The 22,100-nt window shown below is 37.9% G+C and overlaps 3 protein-coding genes and 1 pseudogene across 9 annotated transcripts; all 4 read left to right on the top strand.

The window, feature by feature from the left end:
- Window positions 1-905: 905 nt before the first annotated feature.
- On the top strand, window positions 906-3,739 carry LOC111788345 (uncharacterized; annotated as a pseudogene). Its single transcript, XR_015418482.1, has 5 exons — window positions 906-1,091; window positions 1,206-1,913; window positions 2,155-2,167; window positions 2,485-2,649; window positions 2,755-3,739. The product of XR_015418482.1 is annotated as an uncharacterized LOC111788345 (transcript).
- Window positions 3,740-4,795: 1,056 nt separating this feature from the next.
- LOC111788098 (putative serine/threonine-protein kinase SIS8) lies at window positions 4,796-11,882 on the top strand. The gene is made up of 13 exons (XM_023668281.2): window positions 4,796-5,536; window positions 6,245-6,685; window positions 6,895-6,998; window positions 7,947-9,040; window positions 9,381-9,421; window positions 9,555-9,623; window positions 9,736-9,836; window positions 10,246-10,324; window positions 10,411-10,509; window positions 10,592-10,660; window positions 10,790-10,839; window positions 10,927-11,103; window positions 11,272-11,882. The coding sequence occupies exons 1-13, from the start codon at window positions 5,105-5,107 to the stop codon at window positions 11,372-11,374; spliced, it is 2,859 nt and encodes a 952-aa protein (XP_023524049.2). The 5' UTR covers window positions 4,796-5,104; the 3' UTR covers window positions 11,375-11,882.
- Window positions 11,883-12,642: 760 nt separating this feature from the next.
- Window positions 12,643-15,420, top strand: RTE1 (protein REVERSION-TO-ETHYLENE SENSITIVITY-like protein (DUF778)). Of its 3 annotated transcripts, none has more exons than XM_023668580.2 (4): window positions 12,643-12,854; window positions 13,958-14,048; window positions 14,137-14,541; window positions 14,857-15,420. In XM_023668580.2, exons 3-4 carry the CDS (start codon window positions 14,233-14,235, stop codon window positions 15,277-15,279), a joined length of 732 nt encoding a protein of 243 aa, XP_023524348.2. In that variant the 5' UTR covers window positions 12,643-12,854; window positions 13,958-14,048; window positions 14,137-14,232; the 3' UTR covers window positions 15,280-15,420. The 3 variants fall into 3 exon arrangements, with proteins under 3 accessions (XP_023524348.2, XP_023524350.2, XP_023524352.2); XM_023668582.2 differs by having other exon boundaries at window positions 14,158-14,541; XM_023668584.2 differs by lacking the exon at window positions 13,958-14,048 and having other exon boundaries at window positions 14,158-14,541.
- A 125-nt stretch (window positions 15,421-15,545) lies between these two features.
- On the top strand, window positions 15,546-22,090 carry HDA2 (histone deacetylase 2). 4 transcript variants are annotated; one of them, XM_023668503.2, is made up of 15 exons: window positions 15,551-15,923; window positions 16,021-16,076; window positions 16,401-16,518; window positions 16,755-16,817; window positions 17,154-17,222; window positions 17,303-17,469; window positions 17,578-17,642; window positions 17,721-17,767; window positions 17,938-17,982; window positions 18,065-18,115; window positions 18,325-18,411; window positions 18,530-18,617; window positions 19,578-19,685; window positions 21,293-21,323; window positions 21,754-22,090. In XM_023668503.2, exons 1-13 carry the CDS (start codon window positions 15,843-15,845, stop codon window positions 19,676-19,678), a joined length of 1,038 nt encoding a protein of 345 aa, XP_023524271.2. In that variant the 5' UTR covers window positions 15,551-15,842; the 3' UTR covers window positions 19,679-19,685; window positions 21,293-21,323; window positions 21,754-22,090. The 4 variants fall into 4 exon arrangements, 3 of the variants coding, with proteins under 3 accessions (XP_023524272.2, XP_023524271.2, XP_086977796.1); XR_002814113.2 differs by lacking the exon at window positions 21,754-22,090 and having other exon boundaries at window positions 15,547-15,923; window positions 18,530-18,601; window positions 21,293-21,717; XM_087121670.1 differs by lacking the exon at window positions 15,551-15,923 and having other exon boundaries at window positions 16,015-16,076; window positions 16,367-16,518.
- Window positions 22,091-22,100: the final 10 nt, after the last annotated feature.

Here is a 22,100-nt window from a genome sequence, read left to right on the forward strand (position 1 = left end):
TCCGTTCGAGAATGGTGCCAAATGTAACAATTGCACTCCTACAATAGTGGGATAGTGATTGTGCGACAATTGTTCTAACTCAATAGATAAGTCAGTCGTATGGAATTTGCAGACAATCTTAATGTATGGTCGAGCCTTGAGTCATGTTTACCATAAAATGTTTGGAAACAGTTGGAAAGAAAGTATCGTTAATAGGCTAAAAACAAATAAACAACAACCACATATTTCATTGTATATATATATATATATAACTCAGGTAGTAAAAATTGACAAATAATTATATTTCAACATTTTAGCTAGAGTAGATGTGATTTTGGTGGCGATTACAAGTAACATATCTTGGACAAGTATGATCGTGCACTGAGTGAGGGTGTCACTATACCTTGTAGCTTTCGGGGCAACATTTGTTTGATCCTATACGTACCAAGATATTCATTATCTATTAAATTTAGAGATAAAAACTGTAACGACCGAGATCCACCGTTAGTAGATATTGTCTTATTTGAGCTTTCACTTTCACTTTCAGGTGGTTTGTTCTTATCCCCAACCAATGTGGGACATCACAATCCACCCCCCTTCAGGGCCCAGTGTCTTCGCTTGCACTCTTTCCTTCCTCCAATCGATGTGGGACCGCCCCCAAATCCACCCCTTTTGGGCCCAGCGTCCTTACTATTACACCGCCTCAAGTCTATCCCCTTTGGGGAACAGCGAGAAGGCTAGCACATCGTCCGGTGTCTGGCTTTGATACCATTTGTAACGACCCAGATCCACCACTAGTAGATATTGTCTTCTTTGACCTTTCCCTTTCGGGCTTTCCCTCAAGGCTTTCAAAAGCATCTGATTTTTTTTCTTTTTTTGTATTTAAATTTTTTGAAGGAATGAATAAAAATGGTGTCCCCTTTTGTGGTTGCATGCTTAGCATTTCAGCCAATTAAGGCGAACCAATCATGGGTTATTGTGGCTCCGAACACTCAGATGGAAGGCGTTCGGGAGATTTGAGTGTGTTGATTCTTCAGGGAAGCCTGCTCTCCGTGTGAAAATGGCGAAAACGTCGGTACAGTTCAGATCACGAGGGCTTAGATTTATGGCGGGTAATGAAAGGATCTCTCTCTTTGTGACAGTATAGTTCTATTAAATTATCGATTATGTGTGATTAATGCAATGTAAAATCTGAAAGGATGCTGGTAATTGGCCAAACTTTTCAGAGACCTAACATTTGGTGCAAGACTCCGATTCAACCACAGAAATGTTACAAAGCAAGCTTGTTGTAGATTTATTAATCCGTTTTATGTACGATAAGGCACATTTCGTAGCTCGTTGGATTATAATTTTCAGGAGGTGTTCAGAATCTACCTGGTTTGACACTTTCCCCTTGCTGTTGCCTCGTTAATTTCTTTTGAAGTGGATCAACTATCTATTTGGCTCATTCCAATCCCTAGAAATTGAGGTTAGATTGTTTTTGGTGCTTGCTCTACCTCTATTACTTCATCTGAGAATTTCAAGGATAAACGAAGAAATAGACAGATTTAGATTGAGCCTCATACTCTGGATGATACTCTGATAAAGATCTTGAAATAAGCTATGATTTCAATCCGTTAGGAGATAAGATTTCTTATTATTAGATTACATAGTTTCTTTTTGCCCGTTTCAGTTCACTTGTTCATGTGCTATAACCATTTAGAGGCATTGTAACGCAGTTTTTCTTCTCATTATTTGTTTATCATTGATATCGACTTTTCAATTAAGATCCCATTTGAACTGCTCAGCCGATGCCTTGGAATTTTGCCGGACAGAGGGTATCAACACCACAATTTGTATATTATATCAGTGTCAGCACACCGGACTGCTTCTGCCCGGTACTGCTATGTTTTAAATGAAAATTCTCCTAGAAATTCCTTTCAAGGGGTCAGTACGTAGCCATGGTTTTGGATATGCATTTGAATACTTGGATATGGGGTTATGCCCTCTGATCTTATCCTGTTTGTGGGTGATATTCTGATGCTATCTTGCCTGTTGGTTGTTTTTCTACCTTGAACTTGTCTCTTAATTCATAATAGTTTTCATTAAATGTCACAGCTCCTAATACCATCTTGACTTATCCATAGTGTTCGTCTTAATATTGTTGATGATCTTACATTTTTGTAGATAGTGAAGATGGGATCTGATGGTTCGCTGAGGCATTAAAGGTTATGATCAAGTACATGAAAATGTTCAGTGGGTCATAGATAATCTTCCATGAAATGATCGAGGATTATTGGGAGAGAATCTCACATTCTCACATTAGCTAATTTAGGGAATGATCATGGGTTTATAAGTAAGGAATACATCCCTATTAATATGAGGCATTTTGAGAAGCCCAAAGTAAAACCACGAGAGTTTATGCTTAAAGTTGGACAATATCATACCATTGTGGAGAGTCGTGATTTCTAACATGATGCATCTCTCAAAATTTTGGTTGAACGCAGGGTCATACCAAAAATTTAGCCTGAATACTGTTGGGGCGCCAAACTTCTAGTTGGACCCCAAGTTTCATGTGCCAAGAATGTCTGGCCATTTCCAGGCACCATCGTATTTGGTATCCATTAGGAAATGAAATCAAGGAGTCATCCATTGGAAGTGGAACAACTCTATCTCTCTGTTCAATTACAAGTAAATTCTGTGTTCTAAATGGCTTTTCTACAAGTCGTTTTTTTCTGTATCTAAGTTGAAAATAGAACTCAAATTGCTGTTTGTTGTCCAATAACCTCGAAGTAGCTCTAATTGCAGGGTGCTTTGGAAGGAACCATATTCTGGGCAGGCGAGAATCAGAAGCTTTCCCAACGCCATGGCTATATACACCAAAGTTTCGGTTGGTTTGGTTCTTGCACTCTCTGCCTTTTCTGTTAACATTGATACTTCGCATTTTAATCTCATCTTTGGAGGGCTAAATTAAACCACACTCGTTCTAACATGCTTGTATTTCATATGTCATGTTGGCTTAGCACAGAAATAACAATTTAGCTTCATCATCTGTTCATGCTTCACAGGGCCAACAGATAATGATTCCTCGTTGCATTCATGAAGAGAAGAGGTATTAATGTATAAGTCGTGTTTAGGTCTGCATGCAAGGTTGTTATCCGAACCATCGGCTCATCTATGATAAATCTCTGTGTGGTTGGGGGACAATGGAATACACTATTATTATAGTAGTTCACATGTTCTTGCTTAGTGTGTATTTTAGTGTGAGATTCCACACTGGTTAGAAAGAGGACCGAAACATTTCTTGTACGTGTGCGGAGACCTCTTCCTAACAGACACGTTTTAAAGCTGTGAGATTGACGGCAGACAATATCTGCTAACGGTAAACTTGGGCTGTTACAAATGGTATCAGAGTCAGACACTAGACGGTCTGTGGCGAGGATGCTGACTCCCAAGGAGGTGGATTGTGAGATCCCACATCGGTTGGAGAGGGGAACGAAACATTCCTTTATGTGGGAACCTCTTCCTAATAGAGGTATTTTAAAATTGTGAGGCTGACGATATTACGTAATGGGCCAAAGTGAACAATATCTACTAGTGTTAGGCATGCTTATGCTTTTACATCTAGGTAAGTGGCAAACAAGAGAAACGTATTCGCCATAATTACGATATCCTTTAGGCGAGAACTTTACTCAGGGATGACTATTGAATTCACGGAAATCCTTAGGCGGCAATGTTATTAAAATTTGGCAGGGAGGTAAATCTAGGGGGGTTTGATTTATTTCTTTATTTAGACTTGTTACCTACTATAGTTACTATTAGTATTTAGACTTGCATTTCTTTAGTAATATTGGTGGCTGCTACAACTCCAGCGTGGTAAATTTACAAACAAATTAATGACAGCCACTAAAATAATCTTTTATGTAAATTTAATACAAATAGAGAGCACGAGAACTTAAGAAGATTAATTTAAACGGAAATAATAATAAAATACGACCGTCCTACCTAGCGTAACAAGCTTATCGAGGCCTAATGGTCCGAGGTTTGGGAAATTTAAATATTGGATATGGACACGTAAGAAATGAGCTGGCAATTGCCAGCTCCACGCTACTGTTGTATACTTGCAATGACCTCAAACAAACGTGGCTTAGTCAGCATAAAATCAATTAAACAAAATTAACAAAAGTAAATTGTTAAGTTAATTTCAAGTAATAAGTTTAATTAAGATCTTTTAATTATTTTAAAATTTAAAAAATGCCCATATATTAAAAAATATCCATAAAATTTCTTTAAAGAAAATTAAAAAAATTCTTAACCTTAATATATGGATGATAATCGTCTATCCGCACTTCATAGATTATCTCTACCATTTACAAGTATTTTTGAAGTTTTTAAAATTTTTTAAGGAAATTAATAAAATTTTTAAAAATTTGATGGTATTTTTGAAAGCAATATTATAGGATTACTTAAAAAAAAAAAAAAAAAAAAAAAATGCAAAGTATATTAATCATCGGATCATTTAAAATTTAACCTCAAACGATGCTAAGTGTCCGATCCGTTTACTTTCTTAGATTCCAAGTTAATAATATCTATTAAGAAATGAAATCGAGTGTTTTGCTTCAATTGTGTACACTCTTACAGCGTTGAACCCGCCTGTTTCTGATGATCAAACGGATGAGAGGGAGCTGAAAATGGAGGCGAACCGACAGAGATGGGGACCCAGCTGATGAATTTGGAGGGAATGGAGGGCCAGGATGAAAATGGGTCCAGGAAAGAATGGTGGGTTTGAATGTAGAGGATCGAGATGGCGTCATTGACCTGAGGAAAAAAAGAAAAAGGAAGAGAGACAAAAGAGAATGGTATTGGAGGGAATGGGTGAGGAGTTTAAGTGTGTTCAAGTGGTGTTAGCTTGAGGAAGAAAGGTAAGCCATATTAAGCGAATCTGTGGCTCTTCAGAGTTGAGTTTGGGGCGTAGGTTTTAGCGTATAGAGGTAGAAAAATAGGAATTAAGGAACAGAAAATTACAAAGGAAAAGGCGTTTTTGTGAATCTTGTGTATGAAGAGACCACTGAGAGAGAGAGAGAGAGAGAGAGAGAGAGAGATAGATAGATAGGGAGTTTTGAGTTTTGTTGTGGCTTGATGATCCATGTCGAAAATGAAGCATCTTCTTCGAAAGCTTCACATCGGTGGGGGACTTAATGAGCATCAGCGATTGAGCGATTCCCAACCCGCGACGCGACCCACTTCCACCCCATGCCCCAATAGTAATTCATCGGTGTCGCCTTCTTCTGGGTCCTCCTCCTCTGTGGCTATGCCGTCTTCCACTACAATGGAGGCCGTTGAATCGGTGGTTGATCGGACCGCTTCTGGCGATGTGGATGGTGGCTGCGTCGATTTCAATGCTTTGGAGGAGGAGTTTCAGATGCAATTGGCTATGGCGATTAGCGCTTCCGATCCTGATTCGAGACAAGACACTGAGTCCGCTCAGATCGATGCCGCTAAGCGGATGAGCCTTGGCTGTTCCCCTTCCATCTCCGGCAGTAAAGCCCTCGCTGAATTTCTCTCCCTACAGTATTGGGTATCTTTCACTTTAACTTCCTTTCTTGAATTTAGGCATTTTTGTTCAACTTCTTGGTTTTGATTATTCACTATACATCTTTCGATCTTGGGCAGTTCTTTTATCTCTTGGCATTGAATTTATGAACAATCGCTATTAAAATTGCTGTTTAACTGGCGACGTCTCATTTTCAGTTTTCAAAAAACTTTGCATATTAGGTCATCGGTTTGATTGATGTATGGGGAATTACCATTTACTATCTTAGGTATTCTCCTTGCTTGAATTATCTTCATGGTCGAATATAAATTCCTGCATTGTTGTCGGCCGTTATGTTCTAATCTTTATTTGAAAATTTGGAGGATTGTTAGGAACATCGTTATCATTTGGAGAGTCATGACATGATTTTCTGGTTTGTGCCTGTCTCATCACATGTCCTGGTTTGTTAGCATCCTATGTGTTTCAATTCTAATATTGTTTGTCTGGTTTTGTTATGATTTTCGGTATAAACCCTAAACCCTTTTTGAATATTAGGGCTTTCTTTTGGAGTTATGTTGCCAGGGATAATTTGTACTACATCTTGACTGCTAGAAATTGTTTTATTTAGTATACAAATCTATGTTTCTATACTTATCATAACATATTGTCAAATGAAGTTTATTGTTTTTGCTATTATCGATATCGTTAGTCGTGGCGGCAGCAGTTACATAACTACTTTATCTATCAATGCAGAGCTATAATGTTGTAAATTATGATGAAAAAGTGATGGATGGATTTTATGACTTATATGGCATTACTGCGAACTCTAGCACCCGAGGAAAGATGCCACTGTTAGTGGATCTTAAAGAAATATGTGTTACAGGTGATATCGATTACGAAGTGATTTTGGTGAACCGCTTGCTTGATCCTGAGCTTCAACAGTTGGAGAGACAAGCATATAACATATTCATGGATTGCGGAGTTTCTGAACATGGCTTCATTTTAAGTGGCCTGGTTCAAAAACTTGCTGATGTAGTTGTTGCTAGAATGGGTGGTCCTGTTGGGGACGCTGAAGAAATGTTGAGAAGGTGGACCCTCAGGAGTTATGAGTTGCGTAGTTCTTTGAACACGATTATTCTACCACTTGGACGCCTTGATATTGGACTTGCACGTCATAGAGCTTTGCTTTTTAAGGTCGCGAACTTCCACTTTATACCTCTTACCATTTATTTTCTTGAACTAGTGCGATACGTCTTGGGCATCATGGTTTCTTTGGCTTTTCAAAATTTCGATACCACCCCCTTTTTGGAAGAACGATCAGAAATGTTATAGTTCTTGCTGATATCTTTTTCTTTCCTTTATTTTTTTTGTTGAAGTTGCTTACTTCGTAATTTTGGTATTAGGTGCTAGCTGATAGGATTAATCTTCCATGCATACTTGTCAAAGGAAGCTACTACACTGGTACTGATGATGGAGCTGTGAATATGATCAAAGTTGATAATGGAAGGTAATTACCAATGATTGAATCTCTTTCTAGTCTAGTTTACAATGTCTTCAAGAAATAGAGTGGATTCAGTTGCAATGATATAATACCTTGGTGATAGTAGAAACCTTCTTCTGAGATGGTGTTGGTGACTAATGCATTTGGGATGCCTACAATATCTGATGCACCTAAAAAAGTGTCCCTTTCTTTTTTGAAATTTTTGTTTAATAAATTTTTGCATGATAGAATGTAACAACCCAAACCCATCGCTAGCAAATATTGTCCACTTTGGCCCGTTACGTATCGCCGTCAGCCTCACAGTTTTAAAACGTGTCTGCTAAGGAATGCTTCGTTCCCCCTCTCCAACCGATGTGGGATCTCACAATCCACCCCCCTTGAGAGCCCAGCGTCCTCGCTGAAACACCGCTCGGTGACTGGCTCGGATACCATTTGTAACAACCCAAGTCCTCCACTAGCTGATACTGTCCGCTTTGGCCCATTATGTATTGCCGTCAGCCTCACGGTTTTAAAACTCGTCTTCTAGGGAGAAGTTTCCACACGCTTATAAGGAATGCTTTATTTCCCTCTCCAACTGATGTCGGATCTCACATAGAATAAGTGTACAATATGCTAGAAAAGGCAAAAGCAGAGCATACGGTAGATTACAATTAGGCCTAGCAGACTTAGCAATTGGAAGTGCAATCATCAATATAATACAAACATAAGGGCAACATTGCAAATAGGAAAATAATACCTCAAATATATATTCTCCCTTCTACATTTTCTGGAAACTACTGCATCATCCTCTGTGTCCTGCGTGTTCCTAAAAGAAAATGTTGGTAGTGTTTGCCCAATCTTTTATATTCATACTCAACAATTATCATCATGCACCTGTATGCTATCCAATCTAATTAATACTTATAGTATCACAGGGAGCTCTAATATTTACATATGATTTATTCTATGATGCAGTGAATATATTATTGATCTTATGGGTGCTCCAGGCACACTAATTCCATCAGAGGCACCCAGCGGTCAATTTTCGAATTATGGCTTTGATAGGAGACCTGCAGATGTTATAGCAGTTCCTGAAGATACACCGGTATTAAAAAATGAAGGAGCTGAAGCTGTATTGATTTCATCTACTCAAGATGGAGTAGAAAATGTTTGCAACTTAGTATCCAAAGAAGCTTCAGATTTAGGTGTTCAATCAAAAGAAAACGGCAGAAACTTTATTGAAGCAATTCTAAATGGGAGTTCGGATTATGATTTTGAGAAGCTTCTAGAATCAGAAAGCAGTGCATTTGAAAGTTCATCAGGTGCATGTGCACAGTCGGCATCTGCGCAAAAGAAGAAAGTTAAAAAGGTATCGAAGTATGTCATTAGTGCTGCAAAGAACCCAGAGTTTGCACAGAAATTACATGCTGTATTGTTAGAGAGTGGTGCATCACCTCCTGCAGATTTGTTTTCGGATATAGATTCACAGGGAAATGGTGAAAGGAAAGCGATTCACCAAATGTATCCGATCAACGGGAAAGGCATGGATGTTGGGCTTCAGTGTGACCCTTTTGTGTTGGCAAGCCAGGGACAGTCTTCTGCTGAAGCAGAGTATTTGAACAATATTGTCCATGAAAATAAGCAGAAAGCGTCTACTGTGGGATCAACGGAAGAACAAAAACCTGAGGCAAATGCGAACAATCACGGCACTTTTTGGCCTCAGAGTATGACTGAGGGGTTTGTGTTTGTTGATGTTAATGGTGAAGCAGTTAAATTGGTTGATGTTAATGGGACTCTTCATCGTGAACATGTGGATGGTGTTTCGTTAACCTCTGTTGCCAATTCTCATAAAAAACAACTAGGAAGTACCTTAGTGGATGAAGAAAGAAGATGGTTGCAAGATAATCGTGAGAGTCGTGAGAGTCCATCAGAAAATTTGATAGAACTTGATGATAGTAACCTGCATGCTAGTGATGGCCACAGCGAGACGATCAACCCGATATTAGGCGAAGTTGCAGAATGGGAAATTCCTTGGGAGGATCTTCACATTGGTGAACGTATTGGTATAGGTAAGACATGTCATTAAGATTTAAAAAAAAAAAAGAAAAACATATCTAGTCTCATTGAGTTATCATTTTGGTTTGTGTATTTATCCCTGAATCCCTTCTTAAAACACATTAAGAATACAAACTGACTACTGGGTCCAATCAAATTTTAGGTAAATATGAACTGGGGGTTTAATTATTACTGTTATAATTCATAATCTGAAAGGGTTTGTTCGGGAAATCACTTATAAAACGTTTCCGTTTCCGTTTCATAAATATTTTTAAAAGCTTTGATTGGATGAAAGGCTTTTGTTATATTGTATTTTCTGTGTTTGGGATACTTAATACCTTCCTCGTATCTCAGGATCGTATGGCGAGGTTTATCGAGCAGATTGGAATGGGACTGTAAGTTTCAACAGATAAGCATATGCATTGTCGTATCACACAGTTTTTCTTTTGCCTTTTGCTTTGTTAAAAACTTTAATGCATTAGAATATGCAACATTAGAAAAATCAGGGCTTACAATATTAAATTACAGGAAGTTGCTGTGAAGAAGTTCTTAGACCAAGATTTTTCCGGTGCTGCTTTGGTCCAATTAAAATGTGAAGTAAGTATTAAGTTCGAACTTTTAGGTTCTGTTTGGAAATTAGTTAAGTGATAATAATCTCTTTAAGGGCTTTCTTTCTTTTAGTTCGTTAAGCTCCTGCTTATTCATGCAGGTTGAAATCATGTTAAGACTGAGACATCCTAATGTTGTCCTTTTCATGGGAGCAGTCACTCGCCCTCCTCATTTCTCAATCCTCACAGAGTTTCTTCCCAGGTTGATTATGTTGGTTCTTTCTTTATTTGAGCTTAAAAATTATGGTGTCCCATGTCTTGAATGTGCAATCCGCCCTGGGTCGTCAATGTTATTTTGTGATATTGTGCATGTTCTTAACGTCACGTTAGTTTCAGTTATCACTCGACTCTATAGTCAAATGCATCGATTTAAATGTCGAATTGTTGATGTTAATGCAAATATGGAGAATTTTTGGTTATGATACATATATAACTTGTTACCTTATCAACATTGGATTGCACATTCTGCTTAGATATCTCTGTGCGCAAAATATGTCATTGTTGAGAAGCCTCATTAGCATGAGCTGGGTTACTGCATCGCATCTAAAGCAAGTCGAGCTATATCCATCGTTTCCTAATCTCGTCTATGATTAAACCTTGAAACATTGCAGGGGAAGTTTGTATAGGTTACTGCATCGTCCCAATTCTCAACTCGATGAAAGGAGGCGACTGAGAATGGCTTTCGATGTGGTAAGTAGTTAGAAAAGAAAAAAAGATGCTCTCCCCACTAGATATGGTTAGCCCTTTTCCTTTTTAAGAAATCTTTCGTTTTCCAGGCCAAAGGAATGAACTACCTACACACAAGTCATCCAACCATTGTTCATAGAGATCTCAAGTCCCCCAATCTCCTCGTTGATAAAAACTGGGTTGTCAAGGTATATGAAACTATCCTGTGCATACAGTTTTGATGTATTTGAGATTGATCTCTTCTAGTATCTAACTTTTATATCTTCATAGGTCTGTGATTTTGGGTTGTCACGTGTCAAGCAGAACACGTTTCTGTCTTCAAAGTCAACTGCTGGAACGGTAATAACCTTGATAGTCGTCGGGTTGATATACTACCTTACGTTTTCATTGAAATGTTACCTTGATAACTGGCATATCTGGTATTGCAATAGCAACCAATGAATGTTTATTGTCTCTGCTTAATTGTAGCCCGAATGGATGGCGCCAGAAGTTCTAAGGAATGAACCGGCCGATGAGAAGTAAGTTTCGATGTGGGCATTGAACCGAGAAGACGTATCTTTTGCTCGAGTTTGACAAAATACTGATAGTGCCTATGTGGCATGCAGGTGTGATGTGTATAGTTTCGGTGTGATCTTGTGGGAGTTGACGACATGTCGCATACCGTGGAAAGGTTTGAACCCAATGCAGGTGGTAGGAGCTGTAGGATTCCAGAATAGGCGCCTGGAAATCCCAGAAGATGTTGATCCAGCAGTAGCACAGATCATTTGCGATTGTTGGCAAACGTAAGTTTCAAACAACAAATACCCATAATCCCATCTGCTTTCAGTTTCTAATACTACTAGAATTTACAAGAAGCATCATTCCATCCATATTTGCAGTTTGGTTCAATTGTGTGATGGTTTATCGTTCTCGGGTCGCTCCTACATCTTTAAGTTTCCCTCTTTTTGCAGGGACACGCAACTGAGGCCGTCATTCTCTCAGCTTATTACTCGATTACGACGTCTTCAACGGCTTGTTCGGAAAACAAACTCCGGGAATCTAATATCGGAGTGAACAGAAAAGATTCATGTGCATTTACATTGAAGAAGTTGTTCAATGGCTCGAAGAGTCCGAACAGCCAGCGTTCGTTTCTTTTTTCGTTTCTCCTTTTCGAGTAAAGCTGTTTGAAAACACTGCAACTGGATAGGGGAAGTGCTAGTTCATTCAAAGTGGGAGCTCAGCACAAACTTATTTAGGAGTGGAAAGTGGAAGATCCTCCAAAACAACAGGTAGCTGCATAAGTTAAAGAGTGTGCAGTGGAGGGATCTGCCATTTTTTATATATTGTAGTTCTTAATGTGTATGTAAGAAAATTCCCAGATGAAAGGGGGAAAAAAAGATGAAAAAAAAAAGGAAAAAAAAAAAAAGAGAGGGGAAAATAATAAGTCCTTCCAAGCTTGAGCTGTGTGTGTGTGGCTGTGGAGGCCTTTGGGGAATTGTAAACATTTGGTCTCTGCAGATTACTGTGTAAAAGAAATTTAACCCTCACAAGAATGAAAAGCACAAAGAAAGATTCATATGAAGTTGTCTGTGTTCATATCTTTTACTTCTCTCTTCTTATGTTTTTGTTGATATTGCATTGTTTCGGCATACATGAACTCAAAAGAACTGTATTTGTATTTGTCATTTTTGAATTATCTCGATGCACAAGATTGGAGAAAGGAATAAGGGCCAGCGAGGACACTGGGCCCTAAAGGAGGGTGTGTGTCAGCAAAGACGTTGAGCCTCAAAGGGAGGTGGATTGGGGGATCCCACATTGATTGGAGAAGGGAACGAGTGGCAGCGAGGACGCTGGGCCACGGAGGAGGGTGTGTGTCAGCAAAGACGTTGGGCCTAAAGGGAGGTGGATTTAGGGGATCCCACATCGATTGGAGAAGAGAATGAGTGTCAGCGAGGACGTTGAACCTAGTTGTTAGAATAGCATTTTCGAGACTGAATCTTTAGATTTTCGGGACGTTGAATTTTCATCAATGTTTGTGTTACTCAAGCCAACATTCTCGCTTTCGCTTCGTCCACCGGTACTAGCTCGTCTATGCTCCGATCTTCTAATAGAAAAAATCTCTTTTGGGGTGGTGGTAGAAAAGAAAAAGGGGTGGTCTAAGGGAAGAAGAAGGCTATAATATAAACTTCGGTTAATAATTCGTTTAATAATGTACGTTATTTTTAATTTGAAGCTTACATATTGAAAATCTTTGGTAACCGATTAAGAAAATAAAATATTAAATCTTTCAAGGAGCAAAGGGCCCCACGCGGGAAAAAATATTAAGAAAATATCAGGGTTCATGCATCTACCTCGATAGCCACCATTCTGGGGAGGCAATGAGAAGAAAAAATTATAATAATCAATTTTCTGTTCCAATAAATTGTAGCCATCGTAGCGGCCTTCAGCTTTCAGCAATGAACAATCCGACCATTTTGTATACAACCATTTCGTCTACTTCCTCTTCTTCGTTCCCGAGTTTTTCTCACTTTGCCGCTTTCACTGTCTGTTGCAGGTGAGTTTCAGGCCTGATTTCTCTGCTCCGGACTCTTTATTCCTTCCAAATTTGTTTTGTTTGCTTTAAATCTTCTTTTTCTCGATTTATTATGTTCTAAGAAACTCAAATCTTGAGGATTTTAGTCGATTATGTTTTTGTGCTTGGCTTGGCGGCAGATTAGTCGTTGAGCAGTCGTGAGAAATTGAGCCTCTTATCCTTCTAATTCTAACGGTTTTGTATTTTTCTGCGAGTTCTATTTTTGGGGGGATGGCCTTTTTTATATATATAACAGAAGAAGTGGGGATAATTACGTGTTTTTGGGGATTTGTTTTAATCCGTAGAATCACGTGATCGATATTGCCCTCCGATTTTAATTCGTGGATTTCGATCTCTACTCTAGAATGCTGGGTAGTGTTTATGAAAAATCTTTGATCCAGGGGCATGAGATGATTCAGATGGGAATAATTTGGATTGTATATAATATCTTATCGATATTTTAATTTAATGGGCTAAAGGTCAAATTCTATAATTGACAAGTCCTTTGTTACTGACCGAGAATGAATTAGGATTTCGACTTCATAAACTTACGACGAACCATCCTTAGATCCAGAAATTTTGTGTTTAACAGATGGGGAAGTTGTATAATTGTATCATAGGATTGAGTCACACGTGTTTTTCCATAGATCAGTGGGGTGTGAGCTTGAGAGCATGGTTACATAAAGAAATTGTGGAAGGAAATGTCGGAAAAAGTTCTAGCTGTGCCTTTGTTTGTGGTCTTGTTTATTTGTCATCTACAACGTGCACAAATCCTAAAGTTGGAGGCTAATAACTTGCTATCTTGTGGACATTTCTAAGTATTGGTTCCATGAGAAATATCTCCTTGATGTTGGATAGCCATTAATATTAAAATGAAGTTAGTTCGAGGTTAGAAAATAAAAAATGTTGTGGATCTTTCAATGGTTGGTGGTTTGCACTTGGTAAAGGATAAATTGAGCGTAGATTTTTTACCTGATCGATTTATTTGTTAAACTTGTTTATTTGATCAGCCACGGAATTTCGAACTGAAATATTTGTATCAGAACTTTTCTTGATTTTCTTGGTTGCTTGGTTGTTTTTTGCAGTGTTTCTTTTGATACAGTTGTAGCTTTTTGAACGAAAAAGAGACTTGATGGAAGGTTGATTGCATTGCACATTGGATGCAGATTGCTGATTGTAATGTTCTTGAAATTTTGAAATATTTACTTAAACTTGATTTTTTCTTGCCTTTAAATCCCATTGTTTGTTCATCCTTTTGAGAAAGTCTGGGGGTTGTTTCTGTTAGCTGGAGCAAATTCATTCTCTCCCAGAGTGTGGTTTGACACATTGATGCGTCTGTTCCAATTATTAACAAAGCTAAATGGTACCTGGAGAGTACTCTAAAATGATGCCGCAAGCGGTTTATGATGTTGAACTAGCCAGTTCTACGAAGAGCATAAAACATGAGTTATGGCCTCTAGATGCAATCGATCCAGTCCAAGCAAAGTTCCCATGCTGTTTGGTTTGGACCCCTCTTCCCGTTGTCTCTTGGTTGGCACCCTTCATTGGCCATGTTGGGATTTGCAGGGAGGATGGAGTCATATTGGATTTCGCAGGATCAAATTTTGTGAATACCAATGATTTTGCATTTGGCCCCGTTGCGAGATACCTTCAACTTGACAGAGAAAAAGTAAGTCCATAGTTAGTTTACACAAATATTTCACGAAATTAGATTCCTGTTTCCTGACTAGAATGCAAGCTGATTGAAGTGCATAAATTTCACTTAGCAACTTCAATGAAAATTGTGATGGACCAACCAGGAATATTGTTCACTTAGAGAATGCGCTTTTTACTGCTTCCTCGTTAGCTGTCTCCCTTGGGTGCAATGCCATATTGTTTCAAAGATGCCCATCATATTCTCTCCTACACTATTTATTTTCTTTGTAAACCGTGTAAAAGTTACCAATGGATCCCTAACAGTTGTATGGAACCTTATTTTTTGTAGTGTTGCTTCCCAACAAGCTTAGCTGCGCATAAATGTAAGCAGGGCTATCAGCATTCACAATTTGGAACTGCCATTACCTGGGATGATGGCCTACAATCAAGTAAGCGCTATCTCGAGCATAAATCCTACAACCTTTTCACATGCAACTGCCATTCCTTTGTCGCGAATTGTCTGAACCGTGCATGTTACGATGGATCAATGAGTTGGAACATGATAAATGTAGCAGCTCTTATTCTGTGGAAAGGGCATTGGGTTGATTGCATGTCAATTGTACGATCATTCCTTCCCTTTGTACTGGTGGTCTGCCTGGGCATTGCCATGGTCGGGTGGCCCTTCTTGATTGGTCTGTCTTTGCTTTCTCTCCTGTTGGTTGGTTGGTTTATCATGGGTACTTACTGTATAAAAAGCTTGTTGGAATGCTAGATATGGTGGATCATAGGATGTTCAGAATGGCTCGCCCCATTCTTGCTTGGAAGTTTGATAGAATGTTTGTTCATGTTTTTGAACGTTGTACTTAAAGCAACACTGTTCATATAATGAATGGAAACATACTATTTTGATGAATTCGTGAAAGTTTAGCTGTAAGATCTGTTCCAACGGAAATAAAATTAATTTAGAAGTCCAAAATCTGGTCTTATCCAAAAAAAAAAAAAAAAAAAAAAAAAAAAAAAATTTGTCAATTTAATATTTTTGCAATAACTCGACCATCTTATCCAACAAATATGTGGCAAATTGTATGAGACAAAGATTTAAGAATGATCCCTTGGAGCCATTGGGCACCGCAATCAGCTGACTCGGCCTCGTAAATTCCCCTACCCGATTCCATACTTCGAGCATCCAAGTTATCAATACCGAGTCAGTCGAATTCACCGTCTCACGAATTTGTGTAGTTGACCGTTTACTTGTTTTCAATTGTGCCCTTAATCGTGCGCTCTCGGCCCATCTCTGGCCCCATTTTCTGCTGTGCCACTTTCTTCACTCGAATCATGTCGTCGGACGATGCAGAAACTGTTCGAAGGGATCGGATTCTCTCCAGCAAGCTGTATTTTGAAGTTCCTTCTTCAAAGGTACTGGAGGACATATTGGTTAATTCCCGTTCTCGTATAAGCTGATTCCAGGTTTCGTCTGTACCCATCTGTATTTTCTTGATTTTGGTGAAAACAGGTTCCGGTGATATATTCTTCATCGTACAACATCTCATTTCTTGGAATAGAAAAGTTGTAAGTGACTGGTGATCAATTGTTTTGTAATTTATTTTTGTTCTGATTGTTTTAAATTCATTGAGGATGATGTTTGATTGGTAGATAGATATCTTTTGCTTGTTCTTCTGTTTTCTGCTTTGCTTATGGTTCTCAATCATGCATAGTGAATTGGGTGCTGTTGAACATGCCGGGAATGCCTTAATTTTCAATTCCTCTAATAAACCTATTTTAGTAATTTACGTCATTTGATTTTACTTGCCTTCCTTGAAATCTCTTCTTTTCTTTTTTTTCTTCTCTCTTTTTTTTAGCTGGTAAGTTTTTACTGGGAAATCCTGTCTGTAGGCATCCATTTGATTCGAAGAAATGGGGTCGCGTATGCCAATTCCTTGTTGCCGCTGGAGTAATAAGGAAAGATCAAATCATCGAGCCTTTGGAAGCTAAAATGAACGATCTTCTTGTGGTACGTTTCCAAATTCCTTCTTTGCAATGAGTAGTTTGAAACGTCAGCGCTGCCTTCAGCTCTCTCTTTTTCCATGAATTCTCAAATTATAAATCACGAACCAGTATTGTTATTACTTATTCATTGAAGAAGTCTATCTTGGTAATTATTATTCACGTAGGAAGATTAAACTAACTCATTCACGAACTTTAGAAATTCAACGATGAAGCATATTCTCACTGGTAATATTTGATCAGGTACATACTGAATCGTACCTGAATAGTTTGAAGAACAGTTTAAACGTTGCCAAGATTATTGAGGTATTGTATCGTATCATATCTTCTTGCTCTGTGAGTTTCTCTTGTTGCCCTTGTGTGATATTTTGGATTTGTTAAATGTCATCGGCTGTGATGTATTGAGTCATTCATTTCTTCTTGGAAGTGGGATTTTCGTCTTATGGTATGGTTCGTAGGCGTATGTTCTTAGACTTTAAGACAAAGTCGCCTTTTCGAAAACCTGGTGAGGATTGTAATATATGGAAGCCTCAGATGTTCCATTTGTAAGAGATTGTATATGCGTTGAGTTGAATTATTTTTCCTTTCTCAGATTCTAGTTGTAGTCGTTCAATTTAGACTGATCTGAAATTCTCAATGTAGGTCCCTCCTGTTGCGTTGTTTCCTCATTGTCTTGTCAAGGAGAAAGTTGAACGTCCATTTCGTAACCAGGTGAGTTTTTGGAACTCTTTTCCTCTACCCTCTTCCATGTTAAACTTAAAATGGGTTGTAATTGTTGTATGCTGCTGCAGGTTGGAGGGAGTATATTAGCTGCAAAAGTAGCAAAGGGGAGAGGATGGGCTATCAATGTAGGAGGTGGTTTTCACCATTGTTCAGCAGAACGAGGAGGGGGATTTTGTATGTATGCAGATATTACTCTGTGTATACACTACGCCTTTGTTCAGCTAAATATATCAAGGTAAACTGCACCATGATGACCTAAAGGAACTGGTATAGTGTTGAGTTTTGTGCATACCAATTACTAGTAATAATTAACCCTTATCCTCGTGATACGTGACGATTGCAGTGTAATGATTATTGATCTTGATGCCCATCAAGGAAATGGCCATGAAAAGGATTTTTCCCATGATAGTATGGCAATTTATTTTCCAGCAATAGCTTTTAATTTGCTCTCTTTTTAAATGCTAATGGTTTTTTCTGTACTAGCAGGCCGAGTATATATTCTTGATATGTTCAATCCAGAAATATATCCATTTGTAAGTTACACTGCTTTGTGTTTGCCCTCGTGTTAGTTCTTTTTAGTGCTGTTAAGGCCACTCAATTTTCTATTTCCATCTCATTTCCAAATTCTCTATTGCCATTTTACTCTAGCATAAAAGTTTTGGTTGACTCTCTCTCTCTCTCTGTGTATGTGTGCACATGTCAGGATTACGAGGCTAGGCGATGCATTAATCAGAAAGTTGAAGTCGTTGTAAGTAATGCATGTTATGGAAATAGGCGTTGTTTGTTTCTCTTCTTGCCTGCATGTTTCATAGCTACAATTTCTCATGTAGAGTGGGACCAGAACTAGTGAATACTTGAAGAAATTGGAAGAAGCACTTGAGGTAGCTTTTCTTTAATTCATTTTTTAAAACTTAATTAGATATTACTCATTGTGTCAAAATATTGAATCTTCTGTTTTAGCCTTTATTTTTAGGCTTTCAAGTTTCATGCAATTGAATCATCTCCTCTCTCACTCTTCATCTGGGTCTATAACACTGTGCTATTAAATTTGTTGTCAAGTCGCTGCTAATTTTCATCATGTTCATGTTAGATTGCTTCCACTTCCTATGATCCAGAATTGATTGTTTACAATGCTGGGACTGATATTCTAGATGGAGATCCTCTGGGTTTGTTGAAGGTAACTATGCCCCACAAATTTATTCTGCAAGAAGTTGGTTCTTCTTTCTTGATCATTGATCCTAGTAAAAAAAAAAATTAGCTGGTTGTCTTGTTGGCTTATATACACTAATTTGCAGATTAGTGCTGATGGAATAGCTAGGAGAGATGAAAAGGTTTTCAGATTTGCTCGTGCGAGGAGAATTCCCATTGTAATGCTAACATCAGGTCCTTTTCCCTTGCGTGAACTTGTCACGAGTTTACATAATTATGACAAGTTTTCGGATTATCTCCTTGAACAGCTCTTTACATCTTTCTCATTTTCATTCGTCTTCGATTCTTCTATTGCAAGTTATGTTTGACCCTCAACATTAAAGTAAATTTTTTATATCATTTTTTGCATTACCTACATCGTAAGTTGGGGTGGTATCGTGAGATTTAAATGACTAAGAGTATGGATATTGGATATAACATTTATTGTCTGGGAATTATTTTCTTCTCAACGATGGAATATTTCTTGGTAGTATGAAACATTTACCTTGATAATGAGAAAATTGTTCTCAAGAAGATGAGTTCTTGTAAATAGGAACAAGTCTTGGTGAATCTGTAAAGATTAGAAATTGTCCTCGGAACCTTATGATTGGAATTAGAAAACATTGTGGTATGATATGAAATTGCTGAAATAATGGAGCTTACTTTCGCCATTTCGTATCATTTTGATGGATCGACTTTTATCTTATTTGAGAAAACATCTCATTTTCTCTACTTTTAACTTACAAATCGATTTTTTTTCCTATCAAAATTTTGACATTTTATCTTGTTGCTCATTTTCTCTATTTTTCTTGCTTATTTGATGAGGACATGCATGGGATGTCTTTTTTCCTTCATATCTAAAGATCCCAATTGTGTAGCACTTTTCTCATATCTATTTAATAAGATATTTATTCTATCCTCGAGGAAAAATTTAAAAGAATAAGAAAACACTGGGGTTTGCCTGATGTGTAGTATAGATATAATGTTGTTGGTGCAAAATAAATAAAATCTAGAAAAAGATGCCTAGCAATGACAAACTAGATTACTGTGCTAATGCAGATGAAATATATGTGTTGACGATTTTTTTTGTTTAACTTCATTGTAGTCTCTTGAGGTAATGTTTATTGACAGATGATTTTTAAATTGCATTTTCAGGCGGTTACATGAAATCTAGCGCTAAAGTCATTGCTGATTCAATCGAAAATCTCTCGAAGCAAAATTTAATCGATACAGGAAGCACTCCAGGCAGAATGTAGTCATCAAGTGAGCTATTTTGTTTCCTGTTTTATTTAGTATCATGAACCATTTGGCATGGCTTTTCTGTAATCTCATGTCTTGTATGAAAATGTACAAAGTTGGAGCAGAACTTTGTTCGGTACTATATGCATGTCCTCGCATGTCGGAGACGCATTAGAGTACCTTATACTTTGGTAATTACTCAGGAATGATTATAAGTACAAGAGCAAAAACAAACCTGACTGTTCAAGAATCCAATAACTGCTGCACTGTTCTTTTTAGCTCTCTTTGACCCGACATTGGGGAAAATATAAGTCGATATTAAAGTCTGCCTTTGTAGAACTATTGACCATCTGAGGTCATTGATCGAAACCATGGAAATTGATTAATCAAATCGTTATAATGTAATATTGAACCTAACCATTAAACCTTAATGCCCAAAAAGGATCATATAAATAATAAAGAGTTTAGGGAGGATGGCTTCAAGCTATTGTTGTCACTTGGACAAGATTTAATATCCTTCACCGTGAGAATAGTCAAAGTACGTGTAAGTTGGTCCGTGAACCTTAGTTTTATGATTTTTTTTAATACTTTCATGTACACTTCTAGTGAACGCTCAAGTTTTTTGGATGTGAGTAAACTTGTTCTAAGTTCTTATCTTTTTCTCGAGTCTAACAAATATCATCCTGCCATCTGAGTGTCTGGATATAAACTTTGTTAAATTGATGAACATCTAAATTCTATTATCTGTATTTTTATGACTACTCGTTGGTACCTAGATAGAAGTTTTTAGTTTCTAGCCACCCTGAGTGGGTCTTGTGGGGCAACGGCTTGTAGATAAAATAAATGGACACTAAGAAAATGAGTTCAAACTTAGCATTAAGATTTTATGAATCTTCTTACCTGCAAGACCAGACTCGAGATAGGGAACAAGGCTTTTGACAGTCTTATAGGATGAGTCAAGATGGAAACAATGTATTAGCGGCGGGGGCTAGATATCCTTTTGAGAAGTAGGTAACGAATTTCAAGGAAATCAGTGTGCTAGAGCTGGAAACAGGTTAGGATGGGTGGAATCCAGGGCAGGGCAGGGCGACACGAAGTCCTGGTAGGATGAGTGGCATTGAGTTTGATTGGAGGCAGAGAAGACAGTCATTATAAGCCCCAACACCAATCCCAAGCCCCTTCACTCTAGATTTTACTCCTTCCCTCCCATGCCTCTTCTCAACTCCCACCAACTCAATCTCTTTTCCCCACTCTTTGGTTCCCTCCAGAATTGTAAAACTTAGAGGACAATGAGATATGTTAGAATAAGAAACAAAGCTTTGGTCAAAGTCAAACAGGCTTCGGAGCCTGTGTTTCAGAGAAACAGAAGAAAGGAGGCTGAACCAGAAATTTCTGGATTGCAGAGCATGTTTAAGGCTGTCACACACCACTCTTTCTTATCTTCTTTTTCTTTTTCTCAAACTCTGCATTGATACAACTAACCAAGTACTGGATGAGGATGACCCCTTATCACTACGCTTCATCATATCAAACACCCAACTTTATTAATACTCATCAATATTAACCCATTTTACACCCTATATTATATTGATATTCTTTCTATCCTTCTCTTTTCTTCTTTCTTTTTTCAGGTTAAAGTGTGAGAAATCCCGCAAAGAGGAGGTAAGATCACGCAGGAGTTTGTTATACATTTCACATGATCCACGAATCTCCACCTTTTTTGCCTTTCCAACGTTTGCCACTGCCACATTTACATTTTAGCTCTCTCTCTCTCTCTCTCTCTTATGAATTATGCAATTTGAGTCTGAAAAGTCTGAATCCACACAGCTGTATAGGTTTATAGAGTATATTTTTATCTGCAAGTGTTTGAGCTTCTGTTAGGGATGAGTAACATTGATGAATTTAGGCTATATTTCATAGCTCCAGACTGAGTAACATTGATGAATTTAGGCTATGTTTCATAGTTCCAGACTATATAAAAAATCTTACTTTTTTATCCAAATGCCCTCTGGGCATTGAAAAATGGGAACTTTTATGAGGTTTAGCATTTATAATCTGCCGAAAGTGTGACCTTTTTTTTTATCCCCCACAGGACAGGTAGCTGTTGCAGCAAAGTGGAATGAACTGTATATGAGTATTTGATAGATAAATAACAGTGTCGGTCAAAGCCCACTAATGTGTTGTAGCTGCTGCTACATATGTGTCGGTAACACCCAAATTTAAACGTTTATTAGACACAAAATTGAATGTTCAGGTATTTGTTCTTTTTTCTCGAAAGTTGAATGACTTTTTAGATACTAAATTACGATTTAACCCTTTTGTATAATTAGAATAATTGGAAATCCCAAGGGCATGGATGTCAAAAAGAAAACTTGGGATGAGAGCCCATTATATATATTTATATAAAGAGATGAATCCATTTTCCTTGAGCTTTGTCTC

This window comes from Cucurbita pepo, chromosome 2 (assembly GCF_057944985.1).
Source record: "Cucurbita pepo subsp. pepo isolate OVF chromosome 2, ASM5794498v1, whole genome shotgun sequence".
Taxonomy (NCBI): Eukaryota; Viridiplantae; Streptophyta; class Magnoliopsida; order Cucurbitales; family Cucurbitaceae; genus Cucurbita; species Cucurbita pepo.

Excerpts from the sequence above, each read along its gene's own strand:
- LOC111788098 (XM_023668281.2), top strand. The coding sequence starts at position 5,105 with ATGTCGAAAATGAAGCATCTTCTTCGAAAGCTTCACATCGGTGGGGGA. Across the intron at positions 9,041-9,380 it reads TGGTGAACGTATTGGTATAG|GATCGTATGGCGAGGTTTAT; the intron begins GTAAGACATGTC and ends CTCGTATCTCAG. Across the intron at positions 10,510-10,591 it reads ATAAAAACTGGGTTGTCAAG|GTCTGTGATTTTGGGTTGTC; the intron begins GTATATGAAACT and ends ATATCTTCATAG.
- RTE1 (XM_023668580.2), top strand. The coding sequence starts at position 14,233 with ATGGTACCTGGAGAGTACTCTAAAATGATGCCGCAAGCGGTTTATGAT. Across the intron at positions 14,542-14,856 it reads TTCAACTTGACAGAGAAAAA|TGTTGCTTCCCAACAAGCTT; the intron begins GTAAGTCCATAG and ends TATTTTTTGTAG.
- HDA2 (XM_023668503.2), top strand. The coding sequence starts at position 15,843 with ATGTCGTCGGACGATGCAGAAACTGTTCGAAGGGATCGGATTCTCTCC. Across the intron at positions 16,077-16,400 it reads TTTCTTGGAATAGAAAAGTT|GCATCCATTTGATTCGAAGA; the intron begins GTAAGTGACTGG and ends TCCTGTCTGTAG. Across the intron at positions 17,643-17,720 it reads AAAGGATTTTTCCCATGATA|GCCGAGTATATATTCTTGAT; the intron begins GTATGGCAATTT and ends CTGTACTAGCAG.